Source organism: Seriola aureovittata, chromosome 8 (assembly GCF_021018895.1).
Source record: "Seriola aureovittata isolate HTS-2021-v1 ecotype China chromosome 8, ASM2101889v1, whole genome shotgun sequence".
NCBI classification, from domain to species: Eukaryota; Metazoa; Chordata; class Actinopteri; order Carangiformes; family Carangidae; genus Seriola; species Seriola aureovittata.
The window spans coordinates 21,768,191-21,784,032 of NC_079371.1; the positions used below are offsets into that span (position 1 = coordinate 21,768,191).

General features: G+C 40.8%; 2 protein-coding genes across 2 annotated transcripts; both read right to left on the reverse strand.

Annotated features, from left to right (window-relative positions):
* Positions 1–351: 351 nt before the first annotated feature.
* Positions 352–15,754, reverse strand: LOC130174080 (sodium/hydrogen exchanger 2-like). The gene is made up of 14 exons (XM_056383691.1): positions 15,074–15,754; positions 9,633–9,888; positions 8,850–9,072; positions 7,853–8,093; positions 7,475–7,725; positions 7,148–7,365; positions 4,903–5,099; positions 4,694–4,783; positions 4,194–4,264; positions 3,867–4,001; positions 2,700–2,796; positions 2,446–2,574; positions 1,118–1,181; positions 352–734 (listed from the first exon to the last, which is right to left on the reverse strand). The coding sequence occupies exons 2-14, from the start codon at positions 9,874–9,876 to the stop codon at positions 550–552; spliced, it is 2,145 nt and encodes a 714-aa protein (XP_056239666.1). The 5' UTR covers positions 9,877–9,888; positions 15,074–15,754; the 3' UTR covers positions 352–549.
* si:dkey-237j10.2 (uncharacterized protein LOC568721 homolog) lies at positions 12,550–15,077 on the reverse strand. The gene is made up of 2 exons (XM_056383689.1): positions 14,133–15,077; positions 12,550–13,873 (listed from the first exon to the last, which is right to left on the reverse strand). The coding sequence occupies exons 1-2, from the start codon at positions 14,299–14,301 to the stop codon at positions 13,176–13,178; spliced, it is 867 nt and encodes a 288-aa protein (XP_056239664.1). The 5' UTR covers positions 14,302–15,077; the 3' UTR covers positions 12,550–13,175.
* Positions 15,755–15,842: the final 88 nt, after the last annotated feature.

Genomic DNA, 15,842 nt, shown 5'->3' on the forward strand with positions numbered 1-15,842 from the left:
GGGAAAGAAACTACAGCAACTGAGGAGGTCAAGCGGGGGGGTGCAGGAGTTATTTTAGGAAGGCTGTCCTTGTCAAATTACCAGTGGGTGTGCTGTGCATTTATAAAGAAAACAAGGAGAGACAGTATTGGTTTGTGTGTGTGTTACAATGTGGACAGCGACTATCAGCATTTATGACTGCAAGGTATTTCTAAAGGAGGTGTAACTCTTGGAGAGCCACTTTGAAAATGAATTAGACCGGAGATGTAAATGACCCTCAAACCTCCACCAGAGCTGTTCAAAAGGTGAAACATGGAGCTGAGGAAAGCTTTATTGTGGCTGGCAAACACTCAAAATGATAAAAGCTGAAGGTGAATAATTGAACCCAGTTTAATAATTTCATTTGGAAAATGTCCGTAATTGGCTAAAACCGATCATCAACCCAGTCTTGCACCCGACAAATAGTAACTTATTACTTTATGGAGCCGTTTTAAAATGGCTGAACATACAGAATTCATTGCTTTACATGTCTTTTCCTCTCTTTTTCTTTCTCACAGTCTGTCTTCATTGCTACTTCTCGTTCTCCAACACAAAGCTGAGATGTTTCTTAGGGGTTCTTCCCACGGGTATTTGATGCTGGGGAGAGATCCGATCCTCTCTGGCAGCTGATGATTTTGGATCCACTTGCCCAGTCTGAGCTGAGGCTGTTGGGACTGATGAATCCTGGAGGATGGGCCTTGGGCTTATGGAGCACACTGGCGAGAGAGGAGAGGCTAAAGTGGACTCAAGAGCCACAAAGTCAGAAGAGTCAAACTGCGGTTGTCAGGGTCAAAGGCGGGAAGGAGGAGCGAGACAAGGGACAATCTGATGATATGTCTCTATACTCTGTGTTATATTATGTGTTTTTTGGTGAGTACTGAAAACTTGAGAGAGAGCAGATGCGCGGATAAAACAATCATTTCTTGAAACATAAATTGAGTAAAAACAGTCTTTCTGTTGAACTCTCTGTAATCTATTTTCATTGTGCAGCAGTATTTCAATCAAATCTGTGCATAAAAGTCCTTGGGATCTTAGTCCAGGGTAGATGTTGGACGGAGAACCTGCTTTTAATATGTGGTTAATATGTTTCGCACTTTACCTGTGTGAGACCTGCTGAGTCCTGCTCTCACTCTGTGTGATCCATCGAACTCTCTATCCTCCCGCTGTAACAATGGAAACACAGTGAAATGTGACAATAGCTACCTGAAACAATGTCCCCACGATGTCAGTTTGATATTATATTTTAGACTATGTGACTCTCCAGCGCTGTCACATCACTAAAGAGAAGTGTGGCGAAAGGACTGGCAATGAACTGACTATAGTTCGACTAACGTTACGTTTTTCTGAAATAGGATCTATAAAGCTATATGGTGATCAGCTTGCTAGTTAGCACAATATAGGCTATAGGGATTTTGAACTAATCCATTCTCTTTGCATGATATACTGACTGCATTTATTTGATATATTTGCGTTAGCTAACTAGCCAGCTTTTATCAATTGCTGTGTGTCTAGCTTTAACTCAGAGTCTCAGCAATGTCAATAATTTGCTGGATGCTAACACTAACTGTTGGTGAACAGGGCATAATATTATAAATAAGGTGAACTACCACACTTCATAATTGATGTGATATTTTCCATCACAACTCTCATTTCCCTAAGTAGATGTGCTAATGTTTCAGTATAATAGAATAGATCTGACAAGTTATGTTAATGTACTCAATGTGTCTGGCAGTGAGTTGAGACAACAATAATCCTAAACTAACATAAACAGATGATAGGAGTGGGATGAGTAATAATTTGATAATGCACATAAAACCTACAAAGTAACAGGTTCTAAAGAACAGACATTTTGTTGTTGGGAGCCGGTCTTGTTTGACGTTAGAGGACTCCAATTCTAAACGTTAGCTAGTGTCGCACAGTGTTGGCCCTGTAGGGAAGCAGAAGAGAGGCACTGAGGCGATAAGGCACTCTGGAGCGAGTATAAACGTCACATCCTTAGACACAATTTTCCTGGAAAAGTCTTTTAGATAGAAATCCATAGGCTGTTATACGCAATCGATAAAGTCGGGAAAAAAAGATTTTTTTGGTTATGTTACAATCTGTTCACAATCTGGTAACACAGTTCTTACATATAGTACCTTTAAAAAAAGTTGTCTTTTCTTTAGAAAAATATTAATCTACCATACTGTATTTATCCTAACATGACAAAATACACTTCATCATTTATATCTTCAAACACTGCCCGATAAACTTCATGTGGCAGTTTCTTTCTGCAGAGTGGATGAAGTATTTAGCATTTTGGAATTAAACTCCACACATGGAATTACTATGTTATCATTTTTTTCTTGTTTCAAGAAAAATGAGTCAAAATAAGGCTTAATGACATGTTAATTCAGGCAAACCTGCGTGTTTACATGCATACAGTACCTGTGACCAGTGTGTGATTGTATTATATGAGTATCTCTCTCCCAGACTCTGGTGTCTGTGAAGAGGTCTCCTTGTTTTCTCCGTGGTAGCGTACTGATGCAAAGTATGTCTGCTGTAAGCCGGCGTCTGCTGGAGTCAGACCACACACAAACCCAGAAAAGGACATATGAATAGCACATGCCTGTAGAAGTTCTCTGGTCTAATATCATAATGCTATGAAAATATTGTTTTCATGCCAAAAGTTCTGAATTTACCTTATTGTTGAAGTTATGAAGGTTTCTGGAGAGGATACGCCTGATGCTGTCCATCTCCTCGGGTAAGAGAGGACGGCTGTGAGAGCGAGGGTCCACTCTAAAGTAAAGTGTGAAGGTTCACAATGATGTAGCCAAAAGCTGTGTTGTGAAGACCAGTGGTGCAGTGTAGAGTATATGCAAGTGAACGGCGTATACCTACTTATTTCGGCAGTGGCATGACCCACCCTACTCAGCCTCTGATTGGCACCTTAATGATTGGTTAGGGTTGGGGTAAGAATATGAAGATAAGCCAATCAGGGTTAGGATTAGGGTTAGGGTTAGGCCTGCGCTTCGCCAACCTGGGAAAAAGAAATCACCTGCTGCCTACCTGCCCTGTTGGTTCACCTCTATAATAGTGCAAAAAAAAAGAAAAAGTCCTCTTTATTTTCATTAATGAAATTAATAGGGGAAATGAAGAAAAATACTGAAACAAAAATTTGCTTTAAGAATTACAATGATGCTACATCGGTGCTGTTAGCCAGAAGCTCAAGTAACAATAGCCCAGCACCCACAACTGCACCCTGCCCCACTAAGACAGCATCACCTAGTCTGTGGGCCAGTATTGATTGCAAAAATCTGCATCTCTTCTGTAGTAATGTTAAATTCATAATGATCCTAACTCCCTGATGTCAAGCAGCAGAACTCAAGTGACAACGAGCAAATACTGCTGGCCCATTATTGGGTGAATTAAATTGTAGTCGTACATGTCACTGTTTATAACACAGGGTGTTTATCCTTTACTGGATGGGCTGCTTTAAAAAAAATGGGGCATAAATTAATAGGATACCCATTTCACCAGGCACCACTACACCACTAGTGAAGACTCACATATTCAATCAGCTTCAGTGTTTTAACTGGGGTCTTAAGTAGGAGAAACCATCAGAATTGACAGGGAAAGTGTTTCTATTCTATTACTTTTGACTTTCAAACAAATGCATATATTGTTGTGAGGGAATCTCACAAATTATTTGCGTTGAACCAGGGTTCACCATCGAGGAGCAGTGTGTTTTTTTTTTAAGATTTGAAGCAACACAGATAATCATGATGGTCATGAAACATTTCTCACTGTTTTTAGGACTCCTTTCTGTGCAAGATGCTGATATAAAGTAACAAAAAATAGTTTCTCACATTGGGGGTGCCTCCTCGTCTCCTCTCTGCTCCCTTCTCTCCAGCTCCTGGTAAACTCTGAGGATGCTGGAGCGAGCTTGGTGGTCCTCACGGATCAGGAAACGACGAAGGTACTTTCTGTTGAACTGCTCAAACCTCACTCACACACACAGGTACACACACACAACATGCATTAGTTTCCAGTTGAATGTGGAAAATGATCAAAAAACTTTTGCATGTGGTGTTTGCTGCCATCTACTGGTGATTTCTGGTCCTATTCTTATGAACATGCCCCGCCACACATGTCAGGGGAAATCCATGGAGAAGGTAAAATAAAGTGAAACTAACTTGTCTTTCCAGTAGTGCTGCCCCCAGTAACCAACCACATCCTCTATCCCGGCCAGCAGGTGATCAATGAGCTGAGAAGAGACATGATATCAACGTATCATTCATATATTTGTCTTGATTCTAAATACATTGTTCCATATGCTTTGTGCCATGATTTGTATTTTCAAATGCGATGTGAATCTGCGCACTATACCCACAACGCCATCCCTGCATGTGCAACTCCTACAAAGTAATTCACAAACATGCACAAAGTACATTGTGTACATTGTGTAGTAATGTGTTCCCAAAAGTAAGAAAATTGAAATACAGTGAAGCTGATATAAAATTTTGAATAAAGCTACAACACATGCTCTTGTTGGTGAGTCACAAAGGTAAACCTAGCTATATTGGGGCGATGTATTAATTAAATTCTGAGCTATAAATAAAATGGCCGTACACTGTAATATTGGTGTTCTAAATTACAGACGCTGCACTTCACTGTGATTGCTGTAATTTCTCACCCTGCTGTGGATCTCCTCACTGACAGTAGGCAGAGCTCTCTTCTTCCTCTTCACATCCAACAGCTCTACCAGAGGCTTAATGGTCATCCCCTGGAAACCAGACAAATATAACCACAAAAATACCCCATGAAACCAAACATGTCCAAGACAAATAATAAATACAGGAACTGGTTTTTCTTCCACATTCACATTTGACATTATTCTTCCACCTGTACAAAGACAGTGAAGAGAATGACCACAATGGTTGTTGTGATGAAGAGTCTTTTCTTTGGGAAGTCATCGATGAGGAAGACCAGGGAGAAACAGATCGCCCCTCTCAGGCCACCGTAGGCGATGATGAACTGATCTCTAAAGGTCACAGCATTCCTCCGGAGCTTGTTCACCACAGCGGTCAGCAACAGAACACCTCGAGAGGAGGGGGAAGATGTTGACAACATTTTGACAACTATTTATCAAGAGTTTCCGAAGGCAAATGAGAATTACCAGGTTCTCAGGGTTATGAAGTAGTAAAGTCCAGGTGAATGCAAGGTGCTCTAGAAGTTAAACTGGTCAACTGTGGACAAAGGGAAGCCTCTGGCCTTACTTCAGTCACACTCGCACTGAGCCATTGATGTAATTAACCTCCTAGGACCTGGCGTCCACATATGTGGACCTCACATTTTGGGTTCTCTAGACCACAATACTAACTTTTTCTCAACAAGGGCCTGGTGACCACATATGAGGATATTATACTGCCACTCAGTAATCGAAATTTAAAACTAATGTCCTCATATGTGGACATCATTTTTCTCAGGTCCCAATCAGCCTAAATAGCAAAGAATAGAGTTCGGGTCTTAGGAGGTTAAAGTGCCTTTGTTAGTTTGGGGCAAATGAAATATGATAAATATTGTTATCTATACTAAATATAAATATACACACATACACAACAATCAGACTAGGTAGAAACAAAATTAATGGTCACAGTAACAATTATAATCATAACAGTCAAAGTAACAATAAAAAAATATCCACTATGACACCAGCAACGATGGATCTGAAAAAGATCTGAAATCTATTTCCTCATTAAGAAGATAAATTAAAGCATTGAATTAAAAAATGTAGTAAGTCTCTCTCTGTAGTAATTCACTGTATATCTGAGGCGTCTTTTCTGTGTCTGTTTGATTATTATAGGAAGTGATGACGTCCAATAGAGGCCGCCTTAGCCTGAGCTGTGGAGATTGTGGTCTTTTTATATGATCTGTCTAAAAATCTGAGTGCAGGTCACAGATCCTTCTCAACCACTGAAAAAGTATGTAATTTATCATCATCTCATTGGTTAGATGGTTTTAATCTAGGAAATGGAGCCTCTCTTTATAGTGTTCAATAGTTGATTTCTATGTTCTTATTAGTGTTATAAAGATAATTATAGAGATTCATCAAATCCTTACAACTAACCTTATAAAGAAGAAATCATAATATATTTCTATGTTGTCACTAAAGCGATTCATTTCAGGGTTAAAGACATATTCAGACTCACAAAGTCCAAGATAGATGAGAGCGTATTCTGGGGCGAAGCTAACCCCCATAATCGTCCCTTTACATTTCCTGAACAACTGGTCTTGAAACAGGGGAACATTATTATTCAACACCCACTTAGTAAGTTCCACAATGAAACCTGTAGGGGGTGTCTCTCCCCTCTCTGTCTGGCAGATATGAATGACTAAATATTAGTATATAATGCTTCTATAATACCCATGAAGTCCCAGGCAATATCATCTGTAGCATCCCGCACATATGACGATATCTTAGGAACATAGTCTTTTAAATGGTAGACTGTAAACTGTGATGGGTCCCATTTGCAGCCACAGTGGGCCTCTTTTAATTATTTATGAACTTTAGGTAACATATAGAAAGTGATGAGTCTTTTTCCAATTACAGTCTCTATATTCCAAAGAGCAGTGAGTTCCTTCATGGAAGAGGGTTAGTACACAGTTCTGTATAATACTGGGCGGATAATGATGTCTTTATTTCATTCATTATGCATACATATAATTCTCAGAAACACAGACGTGACTTTCATCCTCCTGTCATCGTTGCTGGTGTTATTGTGGATATTTTTTACTGTTACTTTTATCGTTATGATCATAATTGTTACTGTGAGTTTTAGCTTCTTTTCAACATAGTCTACATGTTGTATATTTACTGTGTGACATGCTGGTTTAACCTCCGCGGCCATTAATTGCCTATATGTGGAATCACGACACTCCACTCTGGTTTACTCCTCCCTGATGAAGTGTGGATTGAAACTGGTCGGCGTTTTCCTGTTTTGTGATGTTTTTTACTACGACATGCCGGCTTGATGCAAGTGTCCCTGAAGTAATCCCTGAGGCTTCCCTTTGTCAACTGTTCATCATTGGTACATTGGTAGACATGAAAAAAATGAGCTTAAAGTGCAGGAATGATTTTTAAAGTTACCTGTGGCCCTCCACACGAGGCAGAGCAGCAGTGTGGAGCAGACAAAGGGCCAGCTCCACATATGGACGTCCTGTATGGTGGACACACCCAGGAAGATGAAGATCAAGGTTTCACTGACGCTGCTCCACATCTTCAGGAAGTACTGGATGCTGGTGTTGCTGCGCTCTGACACATTAGCCTCCACATACTGTTTCATGGTGACGGCACAGGTCACAATGCTACAGGAAGGTGAAGGAACAAAGACTGTTAAACAAAATCAAATTTTACCAAACAAAACATTTACAAAAGGAAGTGTTTTAGGTTGAGTTAATGCTCAGCAGCACTCACGCCATGATGCCAGAGAGGTGAAGCATCTCTGAGGTCAGGTAGGACAAGTAGGAGTAGAGGAAGACAAAGAGCGGGGCGATGACCTGGGCTCTGGAGGTGAACCGCGAGGTGAGGGCTGCCAACAGGCCGAAGAAGAGGCCTACGCACAGGCCACCGAGGCCCACCACCACCACCCTGCACCCACCCAGCAACACATCCAGCCCTGACACTGATGGCAGACGGAGAAAGGACTCAAACAGCTTGTAGAGGACCTGATGGGAAAAGAAGTGTATTACATACACAATAAAATATTTGATTTCACACACACACACACACACACACACACACACACACACACACACACACACACACACGCATAAACACCACCTCTCCCCTCACCACAGTAACAGCGTCGTTGAGCAGCGACTCTCCAAACACCAAGATATGCAGTTGTTCGTTAACATGCATCTCCTGGAAGACAGAGAGCACGGCCACAGGGTCGACAGCAGCGATCAGAGAGCCGAACAGCAGGCAGTGAAGCAGAGAGACGTCTCCCAGAGAGCTCTGGGCCAACACACACACACCGTACAGAGACAGGCCGATGCCCAGCACGTTCCATAAGGTTCCCAGGACTGCATACCTGGAAATATGTACAGAATCAACAGCTTTACAGTATACAGGCCTCATAACACCCAATGAAGTCACGTGTTCCCAATATAACTCTTAAATTTAAACTCTTTAAACTTTATGAACTCTTTAAATCTGCATTATTTCATTTTTTGTGTCACTTGTGGGCAGTGCAACAAGCTGTAAACAACACTGACATCATCACCTTATAGTTGATATGGAGAACAGGTTCTTACCAAACAGTTGTAGAAGTGTGGGAGAATAAAACCAAAACAATGAGCTGAAAGATGCCAAAACTGAGGGGAGTCTATGGGTCAGGCTGTACATAAACACGCAATACTTTTAGCTAAATGCTAATGTCAGCATGCTAACATTCTGACAATGACAAACAACAACAACGTTTACCATGATCGCAATTTTAGTTTAGTGTGCTAACATGCTAACATTAGCTAATAAGCACTAAGCACAAAATACAGCTGATGCTGATGGGAACATCATTTCTTTCTCCATCATATTTTTAGCTGCTTGTTTCAGGGCTTCAATTACACCACGTATGTTCAATGCAAAATTCAATATATATTTCCCTGTGACATAGACATATTTGGCACATTTTAGAACTTGATAATCCAAACTGGAGAATTTAACTTTCTATTTAAAACAGAACTCTGTCTAAAAGTTTTAAAATGTTTAGTGAAAGTGTCCTCCCAAACACAAAGTGTATTCAACAGTTTTTGTACTCAGACATATCGAACATTGACAGTGTACCGACCAGAGGATGGTACCGAGATTTTCAAAGAACAGCCTCCCTGGCAGGAAGTATCCTGCGTCCAAGACGATTGGCGGAAGCAGAAAGAGGAAGAAAGCATCAGCGCTGAGAGTCGGGGGAGCAGAGTGACGAACACCATATATCACACCTCCCACCAGGAGGCCCACCATGATGAGGAGACAGCTCTCTGGGACGACTGCAGGGACTCGACCAGACCAGTGGAAACCTGAGGGGTAGAGAGAGAGAGAGAGAAGAACAGCTGAAAGGACGTCACAACAGTTCGATTTAACAGAGTTGTGACTGTTTGAGCCGCAAGAATTTACACTCTCTCCACATCACACACATAAACAAATTCTTATAATGATGGAGTTGGCTGTTAACAAGATGCTCTTGTTGGTTTCCTTTACAATGCCTTTTTGTGAACAATTACAGAAAGGGAAAATGAAACTAAGAAGTTCACAAAAGCACTAAAGTTCCAGTTCTTTGTAAAATGTGGAACAGAGAAATTCTCCTTTATTGTTTATGTGATATAAACAAGCTGAATTTTATTCAAACTTTTTCCTTTTTTGGCTTTATATTTGAAATGTAAGTAAGTAAGTGATCTGAAAGTAACAGAAATTTAAACATCACTATAAAAAAGTAACATTTATTAACATTCCCACCCCTGAATGAATGTCACATTCTGTAACTCCCACATTCTCTGTTCAGTTTTACACCTATTACAACATCTAACCACCTGTGATATCCAATCAAAGTTAGCTTGTACGAAGTAAATCTGAGGTTTACCCAGTTTGGCCAGTGAGGCCAGCATGATCCACAGCACGATCTCAAAGGGAGCCTGCACATGGTGGTAGTCCACGCTGAAAACCCTCAGAGCCATGGGCAGATCCACGGACAGGCCACCATCGCTGCTGTTGAACCCCAGCGAGGGGGGCTGAATGTGGGGCTGAGGGAAGTCAGCTGGGGGTGTCAGGCCCAAACATCCCAGGCAGACAGAGAGCAGCAGAGAGAGAGTCCACAGAGCAGCCATCCTGCGGCCATGCTGGGACAACAGGAGAGAGAGGGAGAGAGACAGAGAGAGAGAATGGGAAAGGGGTTATGGACATGGGGGAGGGCAAACAGCACCACACATACACACACACACACACACACACACACACACACACACACACACACACGCACACACACCAACACAAAACAACCTGACCACAACTCATGCAGCCACTAATGTGCACAGGAATCCCTGAGCTAGCAATGATATCTAACCAGCAGTACAGAGCTCAACACACACACACTCACACACGCACACACGCGCGTACACACAAACACACACATGCACGCAAATTAGTTTACATAATTTGAAATGACTGGTGACATCTTTTGTTTTCTAATACTGAGACATGAAAAAGTATAATATAGTGACGGCAATGCTTCATTTCTTGAATTTCTAATATCCAGATATGTGCAGATATAACTGGAATGGTAAACTCACCACATATCACACATTTCAGACAAACAAACAGGTTAGAATAGCACATCATGGAGTTCATGAGATTTTTTATCTGAAATGAACAAACATCCTCAAAAAGATTTTAATTTGCAGCCAAGACAATATCTTTCCCTTCCAGGGTCTTATTATTAATTTCAGAGCTTGTCATCTTCCTATGTTGTCATACATCATCTCAATATGCCCACAGTCTAGTCAGTTTCATGGCCAACATGAGGACTGCTATCAGAATAACGCTTTTGCTTCAATAATGGGGTTAGTGAATTTAGTTGTGCAGGTCATCTACACAACAAATATGCTCTTAATATTAAAAATATGTTGCATGTGCAGCTTTTGTGACTAACAAAATTTCAAACAGATGGCATGTGAAAATATTTTTCTCCAGTTTTAAAATCTCTTGCAGCTTTTGGAGAGTTGTTTCACGTTCTTCTCTGCTCCAAATGAACAGACTGAAGCTCAGTTTTGTCTTTTTCTAATATCTGTTTAATGATGAATTATTGATGAAACAATAACCACAGATATTGAAAATGAACCAGTTTTTCAGAGCACCACACAGGGAATAGCTTGCCATTTGAAATTGAAATTAGTTAGGTAGTAATAAAAATAAAGCAATCACAGATTGCAGAATAATAAAAACCAGAGCTCAAAAAAGAGAAAGTGACGTTGTTAACACTTTCTGCTGACGCATGCTTTTAAACTTTGTTGTTGCTGTAACTAAACGTTTTCTTAAATAAACGTATTCGTGATTAATAAGTCACTGTTAAGAACAAGTTTTAGGATGCCAGACCTCTTCAGATATCGCCTGCTTTGTTTGTTTGCTCAGTGGAGAGTTTAACGCCTTATGGAAAAGAGCTGCAGAGCATAAGGACCATTCTATAAAATCTTTATTAAAGATGCCTTATGAGAAAGTGGTGTCTTCTCATGTGACTTAAGGGCTAAGTCAAGATTTTTTTTCATCTCTTACTCTGACTATTGGCTCCCAGTGATATTACACTGGTTTGTTTTTGATGAAACAGGAAAAGCACAGGCGTAATTAATAACAAGAATAATGACTGCTGTCGAAATGTCTGCAGTGAATTAAGTCTGTTGCTGTAAACACTGAGTAACTATGCAAATGTGCCCATGCAGGTATACAATACAATACTAGTACAATTCTTGTACATGGACAGTAATATCACTTGTTGATATATAATATAATATAACTGTGTTGATAGCAGATCTTCACTGCACTTTGAAATGTTTGGATCTGAAGTTGTGCAGCCTCTAGAATTTATAGTTTTGACTCAAGTTTCCCTTAAAGGTCTGAATGTGACATTGTCTACATTTCTGAAGCCCTCTGCAATACTAACATGAAGTTAGCTTGGCTGCCTCTCCTCAGTGAACCTTTATCACTGCAGACATTTTGACTTGTCACAGTAGGAAAAGCACAGGTGATTCAGATTTTGTTAGCAGTGGCTCCGTTTCTTTCAGCGTCCCAGTGAGCCAGCAGGCACAACACAAGGATCCTGGATCCCGCTCACTTATAATAAGTGAATAAGCCGTTTTGGTTATACATCTCCCAAGGGTAAAATCTCCTTTTTGTTTTGCGTTTAATTTTCAGATTAGCAGTTAATAAATGCTCCAATCTCTTCACTGACATTGTATGTAACAAAGTCTGATTAGAAACCGTCACCTCAAATCTGTTAATTACAGAAAAGAAACTCTGGGAATCTTTATTTTCCATCTTTTAGCATAGATAAGTGAAGTGGCTTAGGTTTCCAAAAAGCCAAGTGATTTAGTGCATGTTATTGGATCCCCATTACCCTCACTGTGGGAGCTCTGAGAGGCCCAGACGTGAGGATCTGAGCCTCAAAGGTTACAAATCAACCTTAAGCAGGCAGAGGCATCATAAATCTTTAGGCTGTTCCTCCGTCAGCTCATGCTGGACCTCACTGAGATCTGTGGAGCAGGCAAAACCTTAATTATATTTCATAGTAAAGTCAAAATATATAATAGACAGAAGACAACTGTCTTCCTAATTTAAAAACAAAAATATCAAGATTAAGTTATCATCAGGTAACGTATCATCAGCTGCAGTTGGTCCATTGAAAACAAAATTGGCACTGGATTTGTATAATTTTTGTCATTACCTGAAACTGAAACAGCAGAAAAGGTTCAGAACTTTAATGACGGAGTTGTTAATCTGTTAATCTTCAAAAAAAAAACCTGTAACCTGTAATTTGAGATTGATATCAGATTTCAGTTCCACATTTAGAAATGTGGCATTTACATGTGTCCTTCAGCTCATGATACATCATATATTTCCTGCTGTATTCTGGTACAGAAAGAAACAATGAGCATATTTTCTTTATTATTTCCCTTGTCAAAGCAGAAGACAAGATTTTTTCATTTTAGTTTATTTATACCGTAGGGATTATTTTGCAGGATACATGCCTACAAGGTTTCCCCAATGTGCAGAATGATCTTACAGTTTGCTCTATCATCTTACCTGCCTATCAGACACCCACTTATAATGTCAGTAAAAGAAATTCTCATGTATAACAGGTAAATTCAGTGTGTTGTAGTACAACAATCTATCAGCAGGTGGCACATGAGAGCAGGTGAATCTGAGGCATCATTTCATCAAGCAAGTTAACAAATTCACTATGTAGACAGTTAAAAATAAAAGTATGAACTATTTTAGTGAATTGCGCTTTCTCTCTATTTCACAATCATAGCTATACATGTGTATGTGTAAACTTGGGAGTGAAGTACAGAGGCATGAAAAAGCTTAACTAACCATTACATTTAATACTTTTGCAGGATGTATTCATCACGTTTCATTACTGATGAGTATTGTCAGTCTCTGAAATCCTCAGTACAGGGGAGCTGAAGTTGGATGAGCAGGGAACTATGTTCTGGGTGCTCAGATAACTAATCTTCTTGTCGCTGTCTCCTCCTGATCTTTCCAGACTGGCCTCCAGTGAGTCTGGCCCCTGCGGCTGGCTGCCGGGCTGCGGCGGCGGCACCAGGCCGTGCAGGAGGCTGTTCCCCAGGTGGGAGTTGCATCGAGCCAAGTTGTCAGTCAGGTGCTGCATGTACACCTCTTCTAGCTGTTTCTCCAGCAGCCCATTCAATACAGAGTTTGACATGGGCTCCAACCCTGATCCGGGCAGATCCAGGCTGATGTTCACACTGGCCCCCATAACCAGATACCCCTGGTCTGGTATGGATGAAACAGGTTCCCCTTGTGGCTCCTGCTGGGCTGCCCATCCTGGATGTTGGTGATTTTCAGAGAGAGCAGTGTACAAATCCTGCTGAGCGATAGTGGCTCTCAGCAGGTTGTGTGAGATGCGGCCTGAGTCGACCACCTGCAGGTCTGGATACTGTTCCAGGAGGCTACAGTCGTCAAGGCTGTAAACAGGGTCAGGGTCCAGGGTGAGGGCAGGGGAGCACCCAGGGATTGAGAGGCCTACAGGATCTTGAGGCAGCACTCTCAGTCCCTGAGCATGGGTGGAGTCTAACTCCTCCTGGTTTGAACCTGATTACAGAAAATAAACTGGTCATTTAGTTGTTTTCAGTTTAATTTAGTTTGGTCTGTCATTTTTGCTAAATTGTATGAACTCATTAGTAAAATAATTTCTGATAGAGCAAGAACATTTCAGTAAAAGGGAAGCAAGAGAACTAGACCATGTGAAATTAGCTCCTGAAACGAGTATGGTAAATTAGACTTCTCGTTACCTCAGGTAATTTGTAATTTGTGTAATCTGTATGTTAAAACATTTGATGAAGCTGTTTACCTGCTTCAGTTGAATCCGTCCGTATGTCTGTAGAGTCTGACTCCGAGAGACTACACTTCAACGGGTCCGGACGATGAGTGTGCGTCTGTGTTTTGTGTCGTTTGGAAGCAGAGGCAAACTTTCTCTCCTCCCTGTAAAGCAGCACTCTGAGAAAACCTTCGGCCAGCATGGCGCAAGCGGACTGTCCTCTTCTTTGATGTCTCTCTTTCGCTTTTTCTGGGTGTAAGTCTTAGGCGCACCCAATGTGATAGCGTTTGCCACTGAAATGTTCTTTAGGCCTGTTTCACTTCTGCAAATGAGAGCTGGCCCCTCCACCCACCACTAGATAGTCTACTTCCTTTAATAAACTATAACTGAAATTCATTGTTACACACAAGCTGAGAAAAGTTAAACTAAGGGCCAGAAGTATTCAGATCCTTTACGCTTTCAGCAACAATACAACAATCTAAAAATACCCCATTAATAGTAAAAATCTTACACTGAAAATTCTACTTAAATTATAGCACATGGTAAAGTACAGTATTAGCAAAAAGAACTTGGAAGGAGCTATTTGTAAGTTTTGTTATGCTACGTAGCCCACATTAGCATTAACAGCTGTTTACTTAACAGTCTAGAAGAAACGTTGTGAGTTCAGTATAAAACTTCATTCCTTTACTTGCCTAGAGCTGTATAACGGTGGAAAAGTAAGGCAAATGTTAACTCTTGTCTCTATTACGTCTTTACGTCTCTCCCTCACGCTAACTAACCAACCCCCGGCCTGTCATGTCACTTTCCGATAGCAACTCACTGTAGCCTCCAATCTGTCCTGAAGACGTAGCGCTTCTCACAGGATGTATTATAACCTCTTGTCTTGTAAACACAACTATGCCCGAGGCTCTTGTCAAGCAATGGTTTTGCTAATGCTACATAGCCCACATTAGTATTAACAGCTGTTTACTTACCAGTCTAGAAGAAATGTTGCCAGTTCAGCATCAACCTTCATTCCTTTACTCACTCACTCAGAGCTGTCTCCAGAGGTGAAAAGTACTCTATTCTATTTCTATCACTTCTTCCCGGTCGAATCGACAGAGTCCAGTCTGCCCTGAAGAAGAAGCAGCTGCTCTGAGGGTGTGTTATAACATCTCGTTTCATCAATGCAACCATGGCTGAAGCTCTAGGCAAGACTGGTATGTAAATAGCCATAAATGCTAGCGAGGAGAGCAAAACTTAAAAATAGCTCCTTTCAAGTATATTAGCAAAAACGGTGATTCAGCCCCCTGCGACTGATGTATTCTGATATAACATTGCTAACTGTTTGTACTGTGAAATCACTATGTAAGTAGCATTTTACTGTTCCAAGCTACTTAAGATGGAGCTCATTTTACTACTGTACAGTTATGCAGTTTAATGGTTATGAGGACTCCATATTCAAGTTTCTGTAATCTTTGTTTTTTTGAGGATATTGAAGAGTTTAATCTATGTGGGTTTCAAACAGTTTAAAACCATGTGAGAAGTGAATAGAGGAAACATCTCTCTTATGTGAAACTAATAACTGAATGAAACCTGACGAGGGCCCCCAACCAGACACTGTTCTTTGTAGAAAGTCACAAGTGAAAAACACTGATAACATCTGGTTAATCAAAGTCTTGGGTGCATCTACCAAACCTCTGTGGGATAGGTGCTGGATACACAAAAATCAATGCAACTGTAAAACATGTAATACATTGTAGT

Excerpts from the sequence above, each read along its gene's own strand:
- LOC130174080 (XM_056383691.1), bottom strand. The coding sequence starts at position 9,876 with ATGGCTGCTCTGTGGACTCTCTCTCTGCTGCTCTCTGTCTGCCTGGGA. Across the intron at positions 8,094-8,849 it reads AATCTCGGTACCATCCTCTG|GTATGCAGTCCTGGGAACCT; the intron begins GTCGGTACACTG and ends ACATATTTCCAG. Across the intron at positions 4,265-4,693 it reads GTGAGGAGATCCACAGCAGG|CTCATTGATCACCTGCTGGC; the intron begins GTGAGAAATTAC and ends GTCTCTTCTCAG.
- si:dkey-237j10.2 (XM_056383689.1), bottom strand. The coding sequence starts at position 14,301 with ATGCTGGCCGAAGGTTTTCTCAGAGTGCTGCTTTACAGGGAGGAGAGA. Across the intron at positions 13,874-14,132 it reads GACGGATTCAACTGAAGCAG|GTTCAAACCAGGAGGAGTTA; the intron begins GTAAACAGCTTC and ends TTCTGTAATCAG.